Source organism: Saccoglossus kowalevskii, chromosome 21 (assembly GCF_978046115.1).
Source record: "Saccoglossus kowalevskii chromosome 21, keSacKowa6.1, whole genome shotgun sequence".
NCBI lineage: Eukaryota > Metazoa > Hemichordata > Enteropneusta > Harrimaniidae > Saccoglossus > Saccoglossus kowalevskii.
This window is the reverse complement of record NC_140661.1, coordinates 2,064,345-2,088,041: the sequence shown is the minus strand read 5'-3', so window position 1 is coordinate 2,088,041 and position 23,697 is coordinate 2,064,345. Positions and strand designations below refer to the sequence as shown.

The following is a 23,697-nucleotide window of genomic DNA, read 5'->3' as shown; positions in this document are numbered from 1 at the left end:
GAGCACGGCAAAGTAGTGGTAAAGTACTGCAAAATAATGGCAAAGTACGGCAAACTAGTGTCAAAGTACTGCAAAGAAGTGGAAAAGTACTGCAAAGTAGTGGCAAAGTACCCCAAAGTAGTGGCAAAGTACTGCCAAGTAATGGCAAAGTACTGCTGAGTACGGCAAAGTAGTGGCAAAGTAGGGCAAAGTATTGGCAACGTGCGGCAAAGTAGTGGCAAAGTATGGCAAAGTAGTGGCAAAGTACGTCAAAGTAGTGGCAAAGTAATGTAAAGTACTGCAAAGTAGTGGCAAAGTACTGAAAAGTAGTGGCAAAGTACGGCAAAGTAGAGGCAAAGTATGGCAAAGGAGTGGCAAAGCACGGCAAAGTAGTGACAAAGTACGGCAAAGTAGTGGCAAAGTACGCAAAGTTGTGGCAAAGTTCGGCAAAGTAGTGGCAAAGTACTGCAAAGTATGGCAAAGTACTGCAAAGTAGAGGCAAATTACGGCAAAGTAGTTGCAAATTACAGCAAAGTAGTGGCAAAGTACTGCAAAGTACGGCAAAGTACTGAAAAGTAGTGGCAAAGTACGCCAAAGTAGTGGCAGAGCACGGCAAAGTAGTGGTAAAGTACTGCAAAATAATGGCAAAGTACGGCAAACTAGTGTCAAAGTACTGCAAAGCAGTGGAAAAGTACTGCAAAGTAGTGGCAAAGTACCCCAAAGTAGTGGCAAAGTACTGCCAAGTAATGGCAAAGTACTGCTAAGTACGGCAAAGTAGTGGCAAAGTAGGGCAAAGTATTGGCAACGTACGGCAAAGTAGTGGCAAAGTATGGCAAAGTAGTGGCAAAGTACTGAAAAATAGTTGCAAAATACGGCAAAGTAGGGGAAAAGCACTGCAAAGTATTGGCAAAGTACGGCAAAGTAGTGACAAAGTAGGGCAAAGTAGTGGCAAAGTACTGCAAAGTACGGCAAAGTAGTGGCAAAGTACGGCAAAGTAGTGGAAAAGTACTGCAAAGTAGTGGCAAAGTACGGCAAAGTAGTGGCAAAGTACTGCAAAGTACGGCAAAGTACGGCAAAGTACGGCAAAGTAGTAGCAAAGTACTGCAAAGTAGTGGCAAATTACGGCAAAGTAGTTGCAAATTACAGCAAAGTAGTGGCAAAGTATTGCAAAGTACGGCAAAGTACTGAAAAGTAGTGGCAAAGTACGCCAAGGTAGTGGCAGAGCACGGCAAAGTAGTGGTAAAGTACTGCAAAATAATGGCAAAGTACGGCAAACTAGTGTCAAAGTACTGCAAAGCAGTGGAAAAGTACTGCAAAGTAGTGGCAAAGTACCCCAAAGTAGTGGCAAAGTACTGCCAAGTAATGGCAAAGTACTGCTGAGTACGGCAAAGTAGTGGCAAAGTAGGGCAAAGTATTGGCAACGTGCGGCAAAGTAGTGGCAAAGTATGGCAAAGTAGTGGCAAAGTACGTCAAAGTAGTGGCAAAGTAATGTAAAGTACTGCAAAGTAGTGGCAAAGTACTGAAAAGTAGTGGCAAAGTACGGCAAAGTAGAGGCAAAGTATGGCAAAGGAGTGGCAAAGCACGGCAAAGTAGTGACAAAGTACGGCAAAGTAGTGGCAAAGTACGCAAAGTTGTGGCAAAGTTCGGCAAAGTAGTGGCAAAGTACTGCAAAGTACGGCAAAGTACTGCAAAGTAGAGGCAAATTACGGCAAAGTAGTTGCAAATTACAGCAAAGTAGTGGCAAAGTACTGCAAAGTACGGCAAAGTACTGAAAAGTAGTGGCAAAGTACGCCAAAGTAGTGGCAGAGCACGGCAAAGTAGTGGTAAAGTACTGCAAAATAATGGCAAAGTACGGCAAACTAGTGTCAAAGTACTGCAAAGCAGTGGAAAAGTACTGCAAAGTAGTGGCAAAGTACCCCAAAGTAGTGGCAAAGTACTGCCAAGTAATGGCAAAGTACTGCTAAGTACGGCAAAGTAGTGGCAAAGTAGGGCAAAGTATTGGCAACGTACGGCAAAGTAGTGGCAAAGTATGGCAAAGTAGTGGCAAAGTACTGAAAAATAGTTGCAAAATACGGCAAAGTAGTGGAAAAGCACTGCAAAGTAGTGGCAAAGTACGGCAAAGTAGTGGCAAAGTACTGCAAAGTACGGCAAAGTACGGCAAAGTACGGCAAAGTAGTGGCAAAGTACGGCAAAGTAGTGGAAAAGTACTGCAAAGTAGTGGCAAAGTACGGCAAAGTAGTGGCAAAGTACTGCAAAGTACGGCAAAGTACGGCAAAGTACGGCAAAGTAGTAGCAAAGTACTGCAAAGTAGTGGCAAATTACGGCAAAGTAGTTGCAAATTACAGCAAAGTAGTGGCAAAGTATTGCAAAGTACGGCAAAGTACTGAAAAGTAGTGGCAAAGTACGCCAAGGTAGTGGCAGAGCACGGCAAAGTAGTGGTAAAGTACTGCAAAATAATGGCAAAGTACGGCAAACTAGTGTCAAAGTACTGCAAAGCAGTGGAAAAGTACTGCAAAGTAGTGGCAAAGTACCCCAAAGTAGTGGCAAAGTACTGCCAAGTAATGGCAAAGTACTGCCAAGTAATGGCAAAGTACTGCTAAGTACGGCAAAGTAGTGGCAAAGTAGGGTAAAGTATTGGCAACGTAAGGCAAAGTAGTGGCAAAGTATGGCAAAGTAGTGGCAAAGTACTGAAAAATAGTTGCAAAATACGGCAATGTAGTGGAAAAGTACTGCAAAGTATTGGCAAAGTACGGCAAAGTAGTGACAAAGTAGGGCAAAGTAGTGGCAAAGTACTGCAAAGTACGGCAAAGTAGTGGCAAAGTACGGCAAAGTAGTGGCAAAGTAATGTAAAGTACTGCAAAGTAGTGGCAAAGTACTGAAAAGTAGTGGCAAAGTACGGCAAATAGTGACAAAGTACTGCAATGTTGTGCCAAAGTACTGCAAAGTACGGCAAAAAAATGGCAAAGTACTGAAAAGTAGTGGCAAAGTACGCCAAAGCAGTGGCAAAGTACGGCAAAGTAGTGGCGAAGTACTGCAAAATAGTGGCAAAGTACTGCAAATTAGTGGCAAATTAGTGCAAATGGTGGCAAAATACTGAAAAGTGGTGGCAAAGTACTGAAAAGTAGTGGCAAAGTACGGCAAAGTAGAGGCAAAGTATGGCAAAGGAGTGGCAAAGCACGGCAAAGTAGTGGCAAAGTACTGCAAAGTACGGCAAAGTACTGCAAAGTACGGCAAAGTAGTAGCAAAGTACTGCAAAGTAGTGGCAAATTACGGCAAAGTAGTTGCAAATTACAGCAAAGTAGTGGCAAAGTACTGCAAAGTACGGCAAAGTACTGAAAAGCAGTGGCAAAGTACGCCAAAGTAGTAGCAGAGCACGGCAAAATAGTGGCAAAGTACTGCAAATAATGGCAAAGTAAGGCAAACTAGTGTCAAAGTACTGCAAAGCAGTGGAAAAGTACTGCAAAGTAGTGGCAAAGTACCCCAAAGTAGTGGCAAAGTACTGCCAAGTAATGGCAAAGTACTGCTAAGTACGGCAAAGTAGTGGCAAAGTAGGGCAAAGTATTGGCAACGTACGGCAAAGTAGTGGCAAAGTATGGCAAAGTAGTGGCAAAGTACTGAAAAATAGTTGCAAAATGCGGTAAAGTAGTGGAAAAGTACTGCAAAGTATTGGCAAAGTACGGCAAAGTAGTGACAAAGTAGGGCAAAGTAGTGGCAAAGTACTGCAAAGTACGGCAAAGTAGTGGCAAAGTACGGCAAAGTAGTGGCAAAGTAATGTAAAGTACTGCAAAGTAGTGGCAAAGTACTGAAAAATAGTGGCAAAGTACGGCAAATAGTGACAAAGTACTGCAAAGTTGTGCCAAAGTACTGCATAGTACGGCAAAAAAATGGCAAAGTACTGAAAAGTAGTGGCAAAGTACGCCAAAGCAGTGGCAAAGTACGGCAAAGTAGTGGCGAAGTACTGCAAAATAGTGGCAAAGTACTGCAAATTAGTGGCAAATTACTGCAAATGGTGGCAAAATACTGAAAAGTGGTGGCAAAGTACTGCAAAGTAGTGGCAAAGTACTGAAAAGTAGTGGCAAAGTACGGCAAAGTAGAGGCAAAATATGGCAAAGGAGTGGCAAAGCACGGCAAAGTAGTGACAAAGTACGGCAAAGTAGTGACAAAGTACGCAAAGTTGTGGCAAAGTACGGCAAAGTTGTGGCAAAGTTCGGCAAAGTAGTGGTAAAGTACTGCAAAATAATGGCAAAGTACGGCAAACTAGTGTCAAAGTACTGCAAAGCAGTGGAAAAGTACTGCAAAGTAGTGGCAAAGTACCCCAAAGTAGTGGCAAAGTACTGCCAAGTAATGGCAAAGTACTGCTGAGTACGGCAAAGTAGTGGCAAAGTAGGGCAAAGTATTGGCAACGTGCGGCAAAGTAGTGGCAAAGTATGGCAAAGTAGTGGCAAAGTACGTCAAAGTAGTGGCAAAGTAATGTAAAGTACTGCAAAGTAGTGGCAAAGTACTGAAAAGTAGTGGCAAAGTACGGCAAAGTAGAGGCAAAGTATGGCAAAGGAGTGGCAAAGCACGGCAAAGTAGTGACAAAGTACGGCAAAGTAGTGGCAAAGTACGCAAAGTTGTGGCAAAGTTCGGCAAAGTAGTGGCAAAGTACTGCAAAGTACGGCAAAGTACTGCAAAGTAGAGGCAAATTACGGCAAAGTAGTTGCAAATTACAGCAAAGTAGTGGCAAAGTACTGCAAAGTACGGCAAAGTACTGAAAAGTAGTGGCAAAGTACGCCAAAGTAGTGGCAGAGCACGGCAAAGTAGTGGTAAAGTACTGCAAAATAATGGCAAAGTACGGCAAACTAGTGTCAAAGTACTGCAAAGCAGTGGAAAAGTACTGCAAAGTAGTGGCAAAGTACCCCAAAGTAGTGGCAAAGTACTGCCAAGTAATGGCAAAGTACTGCTAAGTACGGCAAAGTAGTGGCAAAGTAGGGCAAAGTATTGGCAACGTACGGCAAAGTAGTGGCAAAGTATGGCAAAGTAGTGGCAAAGTACTGAAAAATAGTTGCAAAATACGGCAAAGTAGTGGAAAAGTACTGCAACGTATTGGCAAAGTACGGCAAAGTAGTGACAAAGTAGGGCAAAGTTGTGGCAAAGTACTGCAAAGTACGGCAAAGTAGTGGCAAAGTACGGCAAAGTAGTGGAAAAGTACTGCAAAGTAGTGGCAAAGTACCCCAAAGTAGTGGCAAAGTAGTGCAAAGTAGTGGCAAAGTACTGCCAAGTAATGGCAAAGTACTGCTAAGTACGGCAAAGTAGTGGCAAAGTAGGGTAAAGTATTGGCAACGTAAGGCAAAGTAGTGGCAAAGTATGGCAAAGTAGTGGCAAAGTACTGAAAAATAGTTGCAAAATACGGCAATGTAGTGGAAAAGTACTGCAAAGTATTGGCAAAGTACGGCAAAGTAGTGACAAAGTAGGGCAAAGTAGTGGCAAAGTACTGCAAAGTACGGCAAAGTAGTGGCAAAGTACGGCAAAGTAGTGGCAAAGTAATGTAAAGTACTGCAAAGTAGTGGCAAAGTACTGAAAAGTAGTGGCAAAGTACGGCAAATAGTGACAAAGTACTGCAATGTTGTGCCAAAGTACTGCAAAGTACGGCAAAAAAATGGCAAAGTACTGAAAAGTAGTGGCAAAGTACGCCAAAGCAGTGGCAAAGTACGGCAAAGTAGTGGCGAAGTACTGCAAAATAGTGGCAAAGTACTGCAAATTAGTGGCAAATTAGTGCAAATGGTGGCAAAATACTGAAAAGTGGTGGCAAAGTACTGAAAAGTAGTGGCAAAGTACGGCAAAGTAGAGGCAAAGTATGGCAAAGGAGTGGCAAAGCACGGCAAAGTAGTGGCAAAGTACTGCAAAGTACGGCAAAGTACTGCAAAGTACGGCAAAGTAGTAGCAAAGTACTGCAAAGTAGTGGCAAATTACGGCAAAGTAGTTGCAAATTACAGCAAAGTAGTGGCAAAGTACTGCAAAGTACGGCAAAGTACTGAAAAGCAGTGGCAAAGTACGCCAAAGTAGTAGCAGAGCACGGCAAAATAGTGGCAAAGTACTGCAAATAATGGCAAAGTAAGGCAAACTAGTGTCAAAGTACTGCAAAGCAGTGGAAAAGTACTGCAAAGTAGTGGCAAAGTACCCCAAAGTAGTGGCAAAGTACTGCCAAGTAATGGCAAAGTACTGCTAAGTACGGCAAAGTAGTGGCAAAGTAGGGCAAAGTATTGGCAACGTACGGCAAAGTAGTGGCAAAGTATGGCAAAGTAGTGGCAAAGTACTGAAAAATAGTTGCAAAATACGGTAAAGTAGTGGAAAAGTACTGCAAAGTATTGGCAAAGTACGGCAAAGTAGTGACAAAGTAGGGCAAAGTAGTGGCAAAGTACTGCAAAGTACGGCAAAGTAGTGGCAAAGTACGGCAAAGTAGTGGCAAAGTAATGTAAAGTACTGCAAAGTAGTGGCAAAGTACTGAAAAATAGTGGCAAAGTACGGCAAATAGTGACAAAGTACTGCAAAGTTGTGCCAAAGTACTGCATAGTACGGCAAAAAAATGGCAAAGTACTGAAAAGTAGTGGCAAAGTACGCCAAAGCAGTGGCAAAGTACGGCAAAGTAGTGGCGAAGTACTGCAAAATAGTGGCAAAGTACTGCAAATTAGTGGCAAATTACTGCAAATGGTGGCAAAATACTGAAAAGTGGTGGCAAAGTACTGCAAAGTAGTGGCAAAGTACTGAAAAGTAGTGGCAAAGTACGGCAAAGTAGAGGCAAAATATGGCAAAGGAGTGGCAAAGCACGGCAAAGTAGTGACAAAGTACGGCAAAGTAGTTGCAAAGTAGGCAAAGTTATGGCAAAGTACGGCAAAATAGTGGCAAAGTACTGCAAAGTACGGCAAAGTACTGCAAAGTACTGCAAAGTACTGCAAAGTAGTAGCAAAGTACTGCAAAGTAGTGGCAAATTACGGCAAAGTAGTTGCAAATTACAGCAAAGTAGTGGCAAAGTACTGCAAAGTACGGCAAAGTACTGAAAAGTAGTGGCAAAGTACGCCAAAGTAGTGGCAGAGCACGGCAAAGTAGTGGTAAAGTACTGCAAAATAATGGCAAAGTACGGCAAACTAGTGTCAAAGTACTGCAAAGCATTGGAAAAGTACTGCAAAGTAGTGGCAAAGTACCCCAAAGTAGTGGCAAAGTACTGCCAAGTAATGGCAAAGTACTGCTAAGTTCGGCAAAGTAGTGGCAAAGTAGGGCAAAGTATTGGCAACGTACGGCAAAGTAGTGGCAAAGTATGGCAAAGTAGTGGCAAAGTACTGAAAAATAGTTGCAAAATACGGCAAAGTAGTGGAAAAGTACTGCAAAGTATTGGCAAAGTACGGCAAAGTAGTGACAAAGTAGGGCAAAGTAGTGGCAATGTACTGCAAAGTACGGCAAAGTAGTGGCAAAGTACGGCAAAGTAGTGGCAAAGTAATGTAAAGTACTGCAAAGTAGTGGCAAAGTACTAAAAAGTAGTGGCAAAGTACGGCAAATAGTGAAAAAGTACGGCAAAGTTGTGTCAAAGTACTGCAAAGTACGGCAAAAAATGGCAAAGTACTGAAAAGTAGTGGCAAAATACGCCAAAGCAGTGGCAAAGTACGGCAAAGTAGTGGCGAAGTCCTGCAAAATAGTGGCAAAGTACTGCAAATTAGTGGCAAATTACTGCAAATGGTGGCAAAATACTGAAAAGTGGTGGCAAAGTACTGCAAAGTAGTGCAAAGTACTGAAAAGTAGTGGCAAAGTACGGCAAAGTAGAGGCAAAGTATGGCAAAGGAGTGGCAAAGCACGGCAAAGTAGTGACAAAGTACGGCAAAGTAGTGACAAAGTACGCAAAGTTGTGGCAAAGTACGGCAAATTAGTGGCAAAGTACTGCAAAGTACGGCAAAGTACTGCGATGTACGGCAAAGTAGTAGCAAAGTACTGCAAAGTAGTGGCAAAGTACGGCAAAGTAGTTGCAAATTACTGCAAAGTAGTGGCAAAGTACTGCAAAGTACGGCAAAGTACTGAAAAGTAGTGGCAAAGTACGCCAAAGTAGTGGCAGAGCACGGCAAACTAGTGGCAAAGTACTGCAAAATAATGGCAAAGTACGGCAAACTAGTGTCAAAGTACTGCAAAGCAGTAGAAAAGTAGTGGCAAAGTACCCCAAAGTAGTGGCAAAGTACTGCAAAGTAGTGGCAAAGTACTGCCAAGTAATGGCAAAGTACTGCTAAGTACGGCAAAGTAGTGGCAAAGTAGGGCAAAGTATTGGCAACGTACGGCAAAGTAGTGGCAAAGTATGGCAAAGTAGTGGCAAAGTAGTGAAAAATAGTTGCAAAGTACTGCAAAGTAGTGGCAAAGTACTGCAAAATAGTGGCAAAGTACGGCAAAGTAGTGGCCAAGTACGGCAAAGTACTGTAAAGTAGTGGCAAATACGGTAAATTATGGCAAAGTATGGCAAAGTAGTAACAAAGTAGTGCCAAAGTACGGCGAAATAGTGGCAAAGTACAGCAAAAGATAGCAAAGTACGGCAATGTAGTGGCAATGTACTGCAAAGTAGAACCAAAATACTGAAAATAAAATAAATAAAGAAGTTCCACGATTTTCCACAAAAATGATTGACATCACAGTAAGCAAGAATGCAGAAACGTTGTCTAAATATTTTCCATGTATGTGATGAAACAAAAACAAAATTCAAATGAAGCTTAACTCAAGTAGTCTCCCATGCAAGTACTAACCCGGCCCGATTTTGCTTTACGTCAAACATTTGCCGGTCACCTTACCACACAGCTGCATGGGCTATTTGAAATTATGCCGAATTAGAGGCTATTTCATGTTTTTGGATGTTTTAAAATAGATATCGCTTGCACAAGTATTGACTTATGACCTCTACAAACTTGAAGTAACCCTACGGTAGTTTAACAGCAAATTACGAAATATTTATTCACATTTTCGATCTTTTAACTTCGGGATCTTGTTAATATGATATCACAGGTAACAATCCCGAATGAATCTACTACTAGTAACTTTGCAATCGCTTTTCACAACTTTGAATGCAGTTTGTTGACGATTTTTCGTTTGGCTGTTGTGATAATCTGCTTATATATGAGGTCTTTTCGATATATTTACCTAATGTTTTCGACATTTAATTGCGGGGTTGTCATGACAATGACCTACGTTAAATATACAAGCAGCTCCGCCAACATTTCCTTTGCTTTTTTTCATCTTTTCACGCTGTTTTCTCACATTTTACAATCGGTTCATGTAAACATCTATAGGCTGTTTTCAACGTACTTTTATTAAATTTGTCGACTTCACAACTGCGCGTTTCTATATGCCAACAACTTAAATCATATATACAAACACATCTACCGACTTTGAATTAATTTTGCATAACTTTGCAATTACTTTGAACAACTTTGCACGGTGTGTTAACAGCTTCAAACCCACTGCGTCCCGAAAGCAACTTGTTCTTAAAAGTTAAAAATAATTGGAAAACGTTTCGTTAAATAATGAAGTTACAAAAATTAGACGATTTTCCAATATAAATGATTGACATCACAGTAAGAAATAATGTAGGAACGTTGCCTGAATCTTTTCCATGTATGTGATGAAACAAAAACAAAATTCAACAGATGGTTTAATCAGGTAGTCTCGCATGCAAGTACTACCTGGTCCGATTTTGCTTTACTTTAAAAATTTGCCGGTCACCTAACCACACAGCTGCAGTTATTCGAAATTAAACCGAATTGGAAGCTATTTCATGTTTTTGGATGTTTTAAAGTCGATATCACTTGCACAAGTATTGACCTTTGACCTCTACATACTTGAAGTAACAATACGGTAGTTTAACAGCAATTTACGAAATATTTATTCACATTTTCGATCTTTTAACTATGGGATCTGTTGATATGATATCACAGGTACCAATCCCGAATGAAACTACCATAGACACAAGTGCAAACGAATGCAATTTTGAAACATTTCCAAACATTACATGGCCGCCAACTCGAATAAAATTCAAATGACCCTAATATCTGAGTGGTCAGGTGATCGACCTGTCACACAAGTCAATATCACTTGTACAGGTTAGTAATTGCATGGGAGACTACCTGAGCAAACCAGTTGGGTTTTTTTGCTTTCGTCACAAACTTTAAAAAACATAAAGCATTGTTTGTATTTTTCTTGTGATGTCACACATTTATTGTAAAAATTCGTGCTGATTATTTTGGTATGATAAGTTTATAGAATGTTTTAAAATTTGCACATATTTTCAATGTACAACTAGTTTTTGCGGTCGGCACAAAATGAATGTAAAGAAGATTGCGTGTATATTTGAACTATGTTGTCATCTCTATCCGTGAAGTTATGTAGTAGGAAAGGTGAATACAATGCAAGTGAAAGTTCCGCAGAGTGTCATATGAGCTGACCGTAACATGTTTTAAATAGCCTAAAATGATATGAAAAGCATTTGAAAAGTTGGTGGGTTTGCTAATATATTTGACCTAAGTCAATCAGTCAGTCTGTTGTTGTGAGTTGTCAGCCAATAGTCGTATAATTAATCTGAATATTCAGATATAAGTTCAGCTTTCAGACAATTCTTAAAAAAATATCTACTAATATTGGCATTTTGTAGTTCTGGTTCTAGTGAATTCTTATGCTTAATTAATACAAACTTTATGTTATGCTGGGTTATAGAAAGTTTTGTTTTTGGTATAGAGAGGCTGCCACTTCTATTTATTTTAGTGGGATAATTATGAGAAGGAGTGTTGATGTAGATATCAGGACAGCGTGCGAAACGATTTTTATTTAAATCGAAAATATATAGACAAGAGTGGAATTTACATAGTTTATGAATGTCCTGAATTTGAAGAGAACGGAACAGTGTTGCAGAATGCGAGTTCCATTTTGAAACATTTCTAAACATTAAATTAGCATAATTAAAAAAAATTGCATAAAGTGTAGGTACGTCTTCTGGAGTCCTGCCATCTGCTTTGCTCTTTCCACTCATTCCATGTTTTGACGCCCCATTTTGTAGCGCTGCGAGTTGTCTTGGGTATGCGTGACTGCTGGTATTCGGCGACTTGTTTGCTGTCAACTGGAGGCAAAAATGCAATTCTTTCTGAATATCGCTCAGTTTAAAGTCCTCGGCGTCGTCCACGTCAATTTGAGACAACCAGTTTTCCAAATCCACAGTCAATTTCCAGAGCAGCGAATTCTTGAGCGGACATGATTCTGACGGATCTCCGGAGTTCACCCAACAACGTGTTACTGTCATGATTTATATTTCAGCTTAATGGTGGTTGCCATGGCATCTACTGATAGGGGTTAAATGACGAGGTCAGTCAGCTCGATAGTGGTTGCCATTACATATACTGATAAAGGTTAATGATGAGGCCAGATGGCGAACTAGTCGAAATCAGCCAAGACATCTCATGAGTTTGCAACTTTTTAAAGATTACAAAGTACGGGAATCGTAATCCTAAACCAATGTTGTTTGCGATTCTAAACTCATGTGGTATCTTTGTGGAATGTTATTGCAAGACTATTAAACCCATAAATATTAGTTGGCGTTGACAATATGATAAGTGGTTTTCTTAATAGCTTGACGATTAATCAATTGATTATGATGTGTAAAACTTTCATGTGATTGGTTGTTTGTTTGAAGGCAAGGCATTGGAGTCTCTTATACTGATTGTAATTGGTTAAGGAGTGACAAGTAATAAAAAGTGATTTAATGCTGTCTCGGGTGGAAACCGGGGACAAAGAGAGAATCGGTTGGACATGAATGGAGCTTGTGCGTGCTTTTTTGTGAGTCCAGCGTGGAGAACAATCGAATCCCGGTTACCTAAGTGAAAGGTTTTCAAACATCAAAAATACCTATCACATCACACTGTTCTCACAAATGAGCACCAAATTCACGTGATCGAATGTTTTTTATGAATTATACGTGGTCCAATCAGTGTTGGTTATGGTAATACAATAAAGTTGGTGGATTCTATTGGTAAACAAAACAAACTCTGCTGAGTAAATGCCGATTGGCTAGAGCTTTTCAACACATCTGATAATTTATCACATGATAATTGCGGTTGACTACACCTGGTTTAGAATTGCGACTTACACAATAGCGCTGTAAACATCCGCCATGACCACAGGATTTAAAATAAGCCGTGCAAAACTCGTCAAATTCGCAGTATAACTTCGTTATACTACCCCTCCTCGTAGATTAACGGGAAATAGCGGCACCTTTTGGAGCCGCTATTTCCCGTTAATCTACTCGTAGGGGTAGTATGACTAACAGAAACATTTACAAGATTTCACAGAATATAAGCTGCACAGTACTATTGACAAAACTCATTGAATTCCCCTAAAGCTGTCACAACGTGTTATCAGATTCTGTTTATTATCACGACAGTCAAACTATTCGTGTCAATTCAGAAGCACAAAAATCACAAAACTATATTTTTCTTGAGTTATTTTCACTATATTTTGCTACATTTTCAAATAACAAATCTATTAAGGTAACAATGTCAATTTATAAATTATTATGACATAACGCAAATATATTATTAATAAAATACTATTCAATTGTTCATATTTGCAATACATTCAAAACGTGTATATAACATAACATAATATAGTGTATTTGTCCAAACAAAATAATTTGATAAATGTTGAAAACGTGAATAATTTGTGCATTGTTCAGTTGAAAGCGATTCATATCCAAACTAATGTTTTGTGAAAGTTAAAGGATTATAAATGGTGTATCTACAATATTTGTTCATGTATGTATGTCATGTGTAGGTACAACAGAACAAGAAATATTGAGTTTTTTTCGTATGGCTCTTAATTAATCTGGTTGCCAATTTGGGTGTCATTAACGTAAATAACGTTAATAAATTTATTGTATTTTTGCTTTTTCACTGACATATTCTCTGATTCCTTGTATACACCATACGATAGCGGACACAGTGAATATTCCATTGAAAATCTGTGCTTTGGTTGATATCTGTCCAATTCCTAATAAAGGCGTTACGGGCGTTGTCAACGTAGCGTCACACAATAAATATAACGCACAGCGAATGAATTCCAGTAAAGCTGCATAGGGCCTAAACAGAAAATGAACAGAACGAAAAAGTGATGCAATAGTTTGCGCCTTCTAAAATCGAAGCGCCACTGTAACGCAATAATTACATATATGGTGTGAGCAATACCATCCACATATGCAATACTTTTTGGCTGTGTAGTCAGTCGTCTAAAAAAACATTAATTGTATTTACTGGTGATCACATATGAAAACAATATCAGCGTTGTAAACGGTGCCATTCTCATGAACGGTGTATTATAAATATGCATGTATGAGTTTGATATTTAATAAGTTTGCATGAAGGATCATTTAATATGTGTCTGTATGTTTACTTGTGATTACTGTATATGAGTACAATATTGACTATACTGGCAGCTGACATATATAGCAATAGTCTTATCTAATGGATGCGCAGGGACGTGTCTTCTGATAGTACAATATATGGACAAAATATACATGTTGACTACTACATATGTAATATACAGCTTGTTTCTTACTTTTTGTCACATATAGCACCAAAACTCGTAAGTGATAGTATCATATATCCCAAAGTACAGAATAAAACACTTTGTAATAATATCTAGAAAGAAAGAAAACGATAGTCAAGGCTATGTTTGGGGTTCATTTATGTTAACAATTAATTTGAAATTCCATAAATTAATGGATGGGACAATATATAATAAATATATGTTAATAATTGGCCAAATATACAATATATCATTTCTAATCCATATACTAGACTAGTCGGAATTCGCCTATATTACGAAGTACACAGTATAGTACCCCGTTATTCGTAATGTCTAGCTATTTTGAATAGTTACATAAAAGTTCATAAAAAACTTACTTCTCGTCCGTTTGAAAGATCGGCTAATAACAAATACAATAATGCAAAATGCAGTATAAGATAACCATCAGCCCACGAGGAATGTCTACTGTCATATCTAGGCTCTGGATACTTCACCTGCAAAAAAAAAAACTTTTGTATTATGTATAGTATATATTTTATTAGGAATATTGTATAACAACAGTATACACATATAAACTAAGTTTGTGTAAATAGATCCAGGTGCAGCCAGTTGGGATACAAATATAATTGAAACAAATCACTTACGCCATCATATATCAGTATTGCAAAAATGCACTATATTCATAAATGCATGTCCCAACCAGCTACATTGGACATAGTAGAAGTGAGTGTGCTCCTCAATTCATTAATAATAAATGTTCTCTGTGAAAACTTATTTATTTTGATGAAACATACGCTGAATTCAATGAATGGTCATTCACGTGGAATTACAAACGTATAGGATTATAAAAACGTTTTTTACCAAAGAAATAATTATGTGCTCTGTGTTTGTGTTCGCATTGTTGAAAAGAAGTACCTGCACACGAACACACTTCACACTTAGTTCACCTTTCTGTTGAATCAAGGAAAATTAGACAACTAACTACTGTTATCCCTAACGGCTGCAATATCAACATATCTGGTCTATTCCTGGGTGTAGTGAAGTTAATGTGATTGGACTCATTGCCAAATCAGTACAAGACATGAGCGATATCATGGCCAAAGCTCTACCAATTTTACTTATAATAAGCAATTCAATTTGTAGGTCTTGACACACGAGTTTCACTATTTGCTTGCAATCAGTGACGTACAACGTTAAAGATTATGTATACATGTACGTAACTTGTAAGTTTCTAACAATATAGTGTTCTTTGTAAGTCACATTATTGTTGATGCTTATTAAAAAACTTGGGCTTACTGGAAATTTCATTCTTTCATGATATATACAATCTAATCAAAGAAGAAATGGATGAATTGCCCAGCTTGTATTGGATACCCAAACTCCATAAAAACACACACAGCTAGATTTGTCATTTGAAGCTTCAATCAAGAAGTCTGAAATATTAATTTTATGTAATATGAGTCTTTTAAAAATAATGTTATGTCACATTTTTATAAGCGGTATGAAACAAATATGGATAAGGTTTCCAATAAACCTTAGGGAAAATTAAAATCAAAATCACTTTCAAATGTGACTTCAATTAAAACGTTTGATTTGTCCACCCTGTGTACTATATCATATAATAAATTTAATCATTGTCCATCAAGCATTGTAATATAAAACGGTTCACGAATATATAGTTATTAGTTACTGATGCAAAACACTGCACTAAATTTAGTGACATTTAGTATACTAACATTTTTTTTATTGATGACATATTTGTGTAGCTTGGAGGACATAGTATGAGTGCAAATTGTGCTCCCTTGCTGGCCGATTTCTTTTTTTTTTGTATGAAGCTGAAATTCCCCGTATACGACTTTTGTTGATTAATCTACGGATGGGTCTATTATTTCCATTCATTTATTCATTCATTCATTCATTCATTCATTCACAAATTCATTTACAAATTCATTCACAAATTCATTACCTTTGGCAAATCTTCAATGAGACCACATCTTGGTTTCCCAGGCTCCCATCCGGGTCCTTTGAAAACAACTGACAGTTTATTTCCCAATCCTGGTAAAGTGCAGAACATATTCCACATATGCATCAAATGACAAAACTGAAATATAAAATCAAAATATGTAAGTATGAAACATTTGTTTATATAAATTAATGTTTTTTTCAGTGAACTACAAATCAAAGTGCATGTCTTCGAGTTCAAAATTAAAACTAGAATTGTATGTTTACACAATTGTGAATGGCTTGCTTTGCAAATAGAAATATCCACAATATTTACCTCACATAACGTCTCATAAAAGCTATATTTCAGAAAACTATCTTCTACAGAATGAAGTTTCAAATCGAAAATGTAATTATTACATAGGCATTATATTATTATTACAGGTATAAACGAAAAGACTTAACCAGTCGATGCGACAACGTACTGGTGTACTGGTATTATTTTCGCTATGAATATTCTTTTGAAACACGCCTCTAATTTTGAGTTGATTGTTCTTTTCAAATTTGCATATGAAAAGACGAATCAGCAGAATTACAAGTTGTATGTTATAAAGTTACACTGAACATATAAAGATTAAAACATGAAATGAAAAGTGTTAATCTTTAAGTACAAGAGCTTGACAACATTAGGTATATTAATTGATCAATGAACGGCTACGTTGAGCAGGTATTTACATTATTGTATAAATATCATTATGAATTTGTAAAAATAATCATGTAAATAATATTTACCTGTATATAAATAGGATCCCAAGAAGCTATCGGATGTACTAATCCATACACAATGCGGACTTTCTCTGGTTCAAATGTACCTAATAAACAAGAACCCATCCTCATATATATTAATTTTGAAAAAGTTTTTTTTAATGGTCACACCAGAATAGTGCTGAATAACAACTAAATAAATTTCTATTTCAAAATCATCGGAAAATTAAACAAATATAACAGAAACAAATACGTATGAAAGACCATCATGTTGATACAACTATGCACTTACCAAATATTCTGTCCCATATAATCAACGTTCCTGCATAATTCTTATCAATACAATAAGGGTTTCTTCCTAAGATGATTATATATATTATATACTATATGATTCAGTCAAATTCTATTTTATACAACTTTTTAATTGTACGAACTGAATTTGTTTTATACACGGGCACGAATACATAGATAAACATTATGAAATAAACATGATGAGGAATATATATGATATAATATTTCAAATGCTGATGTAACTTGACCATAAAAAGTGTACTTCATTATGAAACTTGTCATGAAATCGAAAATGTATGTAAATTTAAGACATCTACTAACCATGGTGTACTCTGTGGTGACTTGGTGTGTTAAGAATATACCCAAGAGGACCAAGAGATGTAATCAACTGTTAGTAAAAAAAATTAATGAAATAATTCCCAATCGTATTCCCAATAAAATACATTCAGAGAAAACGCAGGTAGACTGTAACAACTGGCGTACTATTTACGAATGAAGTAAACTCACCTCTGTGTGTATCCAAAATTGATACAATGTATTAAACTGTATATGTACAAAAGCAGTTGATGGCGATACAAACAGTGCCATTGGTACGTAGAAAATCTAAAAAACAATGATTAATTAATTGCTATTATCTTAATTATTGTTTTATAAAATTATTACTTTATTAATCTGAACCACGGTTACCGTGTCTGAACCTATAACTTCTCCGCTGACAACGGCTTATATTATAAAAATAATGACCCAGGCCAAGGTATATACCTCGCAAGCCTATTAGCCAATCAGATTTGCGCAATTGGTAGTTCATATATTTGTGTATTGACTTCTAAGAGGTCATATTATCCTTCTGCGTTTGCGCAGACGTTATGATATATCTTAAAAAAATGCTAATTTAATAATTCGTTGTGTATCGCACATACATGTGAGTTTCATTGAATTGTTCATTTAACCTGAAACATGTTGTTATATTGCGTTTTATTTAGCTCTGAGTGACCCCAGTGTAGTGTACTGATTTTGTTTGTGTATGTGCGCGCGCGACATGTGTGAACATTGCTGCTTCTAAAATGTCAGAATGGCGTCCGTAGCTAGTTGATAACTACAAAAATCTGAAATGTTACAGTAATTCTCACATTTACATACATTGGACTATCCTATAAGTACCATTCTTTATAAATAATACTTATAATTTTATTTGCTAAATCTGAATCAGACAATCATCAAATGTTGATTTAACAAAACCCAAAATTTTGTATTGAAAATGCACGTTCACCTTGTTTTGATATTTTGTAAATAATTTAAGTTTTCCGAAACAAATAAATATAATGACACCGGGGTACTTGTTAAATCCTGCAATGTGTATTGAGCACGTAGAGTAGTTAATGACACTTACCCACGATGTGTATCTCTGTAGAATACTCTGTCTTAAAGCTGTGCCCAAATTATAGTCTTCTGAACTGTGATGAACTTGATGTGCGGCCCACATGAAATTTACTTCTGTGATGAATAGATGCCACAGGAAAACATTGTCATTCACAGTGGTTATAAAGCTTTCATAAATGTTGTAGTGTGAATGAAAAGCTCACGTACCATAATCAATCATTAACGTAAATTCTAACACCATAAACAAAGTATTAACCATATGTGTAGGTGTACATTTAAATGGAAAACAAATATGAAGCAAGTGTGACAGCAAGTGACACTGAATGAAGTAAATACCGTGTGCTAATCTGTGGAACCAATAATATCCTAAATCGACACCGAGAAAACATAGTAACCATCCCCATGGTGAATTCCAAGGAATATCAACGACACGATAATTATTGTAAATCCAGATGTATACAACAAACTCCGCAGCGTGGACAAACATCCTATAGAAAAGACATTACAAGATATATCACAGTCTGTATTGTTAATAAATGTAGATTAAAATACGAGAAACATAACCTTTATAGCCTTTTTGTAAATGTCTAAGTTTTTATTTGTATTGTGTCACTTCTTGTACGTGTACGTGATTACATTCAATCCGAGCCAGCTTAGTTCTCATTTGAATGTCACTCTTAAAACAATATTAGATCTACACCTATTTGCATATCGATAGATGAATAAATTGCTGCAATGATTATTTTGAAATGGTCTTTGACCAATGCTATGATGTTCGTAACAAGTAAATAATTGACAATATCTGAATGTAGCAAACAAATATGCAAATGTAGTCATAACAATAAAAGTTGACAACTGATCGTTGGTTTATGTTTTTTCCTTTTACAAAAGAGCTCTAAAATGTTAATAATTAGTGTAGCTACGAATTCTATAAAGTATACCGTTATGATTAACATTTGTCAACATACATTCTAGCACAATGTATCTACTATAAATCATTTGTCCAAACAATAACGTGTGTCGTCTATGTCATCGCAGAGCAATATACATATTACAGGGCCGCTAGTTGTTACGTTTATTTTTACAATTCTAGTACTGTGGACCCAATTAGTTCTAAGACAATGATTTATCAAAATTAAAATTCACTTTACCTTGTTAATCCAGCGAGTAACATCATAAACATACCGGCTCCCATAGAACTAATCGTATCATTTACGCGGTAAATTTTGTGATTACCATGGAGATGACCAATTATAATTTCCAGAAATACGGCTACCATAAAAAATGGACTTGACTGGAATAAATATAGAATATAAATTTTATGTAATATGTACTTACAACAGTGATTATAGAACCTGTACTTAAAACATGTTTTCTATCTCAATTGTAATAGGAAGCTATTGTACTATGCCTAATCTATACCCGAAACATGGTTAAAATTCGATTTACCCCTTTGATTTTGATCAATGAAATTTTACTTTAATGTTTTGTACATTCTTTTGTATTTTTTTTTTCACAACATTTGTACTTATAACAGGTAAGTTAACCAATAGCCGGACCCCCTCCCCCGCCAACATGAAACTTTTCTAAAGGGAGTAAACCATTGGCTGGTGTATAACCCCCCCCCCCCCTGCAAAAAAAAAACATTGATACTCACCTCATTTATGTAATCTGGGACTTCATTAATAGTTGCAAATGATGACTCGTTTGGTGAAATAAGGTAAAACAGACGACGTGTCCCAGTTAAGGCGTCTACCTTAAATAGTCCTGAATCGTTCATAGCTGTCATGTTTATCAATCAACTGATATTTGTGTTCAGATCGGACTTTGCCCTCGGATGACAAGAAATGATAATAAATGCACCATTTATTCCCGGGGCAGTTGATACATAGCTGTGAAGAAAAGTAAGTGCTCAAAAGTGTGACCATTTTTATACATCGATAGTGGCAAAATCTATACCCATATTTATACCAAAGTACAATTTCTGTCATCACTGTTTATTCCAAATAAAACAGTTACCGTATTTGCTCTATTAAAAGAGCATCTCCAATAGAAGCACATGTCAGCCAACAGTTGCATAGTATATTGATTTATTAAAATATGTATTTTGACCATGGAAACACCTCTGTCACTTACATATGAGCATATTTTTAACACAATGTTCAGGTTATTTATACTAAATCGGAAAAGTGTTACCGATATTTATAGCTATCTTGACCAGGAATAAGACCGATACTTATACCTAAAATCCAAAAACGAGACCCTTTTCAGGGGCACGTCCCCATTAGGCAAGTTCTATGTATTGCCCCCCGGATATATTCACCATATATAATCACCAGTAGAAAAGTTCATTTAAATTTAGAGGAGCAATTCATCTATGATGACATATGAAAAGGGGGATTTGTAATTTAAACTCGTGCGTTCCCGTGTGCGTCCACGCGTCTGCACCTATATCTCGGACCAGCCTAGACCAACTTGGGACATATACTTTACACGTGAATACATATACACGTGCATTCTGTCGTGATCACGTTTAAAATGGCAGTATGACATTAATTAATTCTGAAAGAAATATCCAAATCAAATATTCATGTTATTCTGGAATCGATTTCAGCCATGTATTGATAGATACTGTTGAACTTGAAACATACATTAAACTTAATTAGATCTTGGTGCATTTAATTGTTTTGTTTTGTTTTGTTAGATCAGATTTAATTTGAGCATCCGGTGACTGATTTTGTTTAACGAATGCTGTCCCAGTGACATATCTCTGACATGCCTTGTTTATCATGCGATGTACATTTATACATGCACTCAGATATAAATTTCCACAGAAAATGGAGTATGCGTTGGTATTACGTATTCTACCTCTGAATTTTCCCAATACAAATGGACATCGCTATCAGCAAGAAATTAAGGGAATTCGGCACACGGAGTAATTACGAGTACATACACACTCCATTTACATAATTTTAGTTCGTGAAAAATGTTGATGTCGTAACAATCATTTCAATCAGTGTTTAGTTTATTAGCTTTATATATTTAACATAAATATTCCATGTATTTTAACTGCCGCAATTATTGAGTGGAAATGACTTACTTTAAAAATTTATGTTTTAAAGGGAAATCACATGATAAGCTTGTAAAAGAATAAAATTAACACGGACGTTAGCCGAGGGTATGATGTCAGATATTAAAAGGCGGTGGTCGTCGCGCTGCGCATGTGCGACATTTGTGTTGATAAATATTGATTTTCCCACAATTCAATACGCTCTCCTAAATTCCTCATTAAAACTTGATACTTGTTTGTTTGTTTGTTTGTACTCGTTGATCTGCACAACATCGCTATCATTGTTTATATAAGACCCATCTATCTCGCGCATGCGTGGCGCGACGACTACCATCCTTTAATTAGCGCAGGGTCAGTGCATTAGCTATTGGCATTGGTTTAGTGCAGCTATTATCAGTCATGTCATAGACTTTGGAAATCATGCATTATAAATTGTTGTCATTGGTGATTACAGCCGCTACATAGATGTGTCAAGTTGTTCCTTTTATTTCTAATTGGTGTATATAACTTAAATGACCTCCTGTTAAACCTGTTTATTTTTGTACTATTATGTACACCGGCATTCCAATGTCGGTCCAATCCAGCTCAATCTATTTTAAATGGCCGACTTGTTATTATCGTCACAGTCCAGGCTGTTATCACGAGCGTATATATCGTTGGTGGTTTATATGTGGACGTGATGTAGGTCAAGAGTTCGTAACGCACAGTCGCTTTACCTATACAATACAACGGGGTATTAATCAACGATGCCATTTACTGTTTTAGTACATATGATACTTTCTAGTTTAAGGTAACTAGCGACTGTGAAATTATGCATAAACGCATAATACAAATGCCAGCTCCAAAACTAATGTAAATATACATATAGTAAACGGTTTAAAGAACACAACGTACTTACAGAAGACGTCGGTCCGTCGTATCCTGACCGCTGCCAGAGAGTAAACAATTACACAATTCACGTACCTAGGGAGTCTTTAGCAAAGGTGATATCCCGACAACGAACCCTCTAAGTTACCGTGGCATAGCGTGTTCCTCTTCACTACTCCAGAGACACTTTGGTAAACGTTTGCTTGACTTGTACAAGCATACTAGCTTTTTCATTACAAATGGCAGATATTTCAAGGAGCGTGTCAGTGGTAATATTCTTACTGGGAAAAGTGGCTGTGTGGTAGACTGTCTTATTATCACGTGACAGTTTAGGGGCGGCCCATTTGATATCCTAGGGGGCCAGGCAGATTTTGTGGGGGAAAAGTTTCTATGAAAAATATTACACTATATGCATGTGAAAAAAATCTGAAACTTTGATCAAATATGGCTGCCTGGCGGTCATTTTGAATGTCAAAATACTGTGTGTCCATCGTCATTTCTCGGAGATGAACCGATTTTACTGATACTTGGTACAAAGAGATCGTGGCCACTGGTACAGATGCACATTGATTTTTTTTCAAGGAATCAATTAATGAGCTCATTTGCATATTTAATTATTAATTTGAATTCTTGTTAATATCTTGTGAACTAATAGTCCAAATCAGACCAAACTTGGTAGACTTGATTTGTCAATATAAGATATATGCCATGCAATATTGACTTTCAACTTAATTAATGAGCTAATTTGAATATTTAATTAATTTGGTGTTAATATCTTGTGAACTAATAGTTCATGTATTTCCTATTTAATATTGACACAATTGAATTTCCATATTCAATTGATTGTGAATTTTTGTTAAAATTGATGTAAATGTTTCCAAATTTAATAGAGATGTCCTAGCAGTTAACTTTGAGTAACATACCTTTGATTTTCAACTTAATCTTCCTACCCGATTTTATACATATACATTCAAACTTTATAATTCATTGCCAACTATAATCACATCTGACAAGTGTCATTTTCAGGTGACTTGTTCCGTGTTAAGATATTTCAGGTGTGATCCCGATAGAAGTAAACTCGAAAACAATATTGGAATACGAAACAGAATACGAAGAAAGCCTGTGTCGATACAGCACTCACATTTATCCGTAATTGGATTATTCACTAGTGTGATGGTGCTGTTTCGGGTTCCTTGTTGAACCCTTGATCAGTCGGAATAGTACTTGACCAAACCGTTCGATTTATTTAGCTTTCAGAATGTTCGACGTTATTACTTTCATTATACAAATTAGTTAAAATGGAAATTAATTCCTCGTCGTTTGGTGTGTCGTTTTTCACGAGTTTGTCAGTACGTAGAGTAGAACTTGTAAGTTTATCTTTCAAGTTAGTATTTCTGCGAAATGCAATAGTGAAGAATTTGGAAAAATATTACTGAGTAACTGATCATTCCGAATTAAGTGCCGTTTTTTAATAGAGCTCTTTTGAGCTTAGATCCTTGTATATAAGGATTGAATGTAGTTGTGAATATCGTTTGCCCTTCATTATTAGGCATTGATTCACGTAAATGTGAGATACGATTGTCATGTTCATTAATTGAAGAGTATCTTTAGATATCATTATCACGCAATTTTTCAATAAATAGATTACGTTTATGTAAGAAATCGTTTAGATTATTACATGTTCGAGCATACCGAATGGTTTCGCCTTTAATAAATCCTTTGAATACTGATGTAGGGTGAAACGAATTACGTTTTAACGTCAAATATATTCAGATTATGGTAGTGTTGACATGACTTGTGTCATGGAGTATTCAAATGTGAGCCGGTATTTGTTA

General features: G+C 37.0%; 1 protein-coding gene across 1 annotated transcript; it reads right to left on the bottom strand.

The window, feature by feature from the left end:
- Positions 1 to 12,368: 12,368 nt before the first annotated feature.
- On the bottom strand, positions 12,369 to 21,952 carry LOC102805677 (alkylglycerol monooxygenase-like). Its single transcript, XM_006813213.3, has 13 exons — positions 21,894 to 21,952; positions 19,583 to 19,817; positions 19,077 to 19,219; positions 18,262 to 18,413; positions 17,936 to 18,039; positions 17,053 to 17,148; positions 16,867 to 16,933; positions 16,547 to 16,612; positions 16,282 to 16,361; positions 15,515 to 15,649; positions 13,926 to 14,042; positions 13,579 to 13,661; positions 12,369 to 13,103 (listed from the first exon to the last, which is right to left on the bottom strand). Exons 2-13 carry the CDS (start codon positions 19,712 to 19,714, stop codon positions 12,896 to 12,898), a joined length of 1,383 nt encoding a protein of 460 aa, XP_006813276.3. The 5' UTR covers positions 19,715 to 19,817; positions 21,894 to 21,952; the 3' UTR covers positions 12,369 to 12,895.
- Positions 21,953 to 23,697: the final 1,745 nt, after the last annotated feature.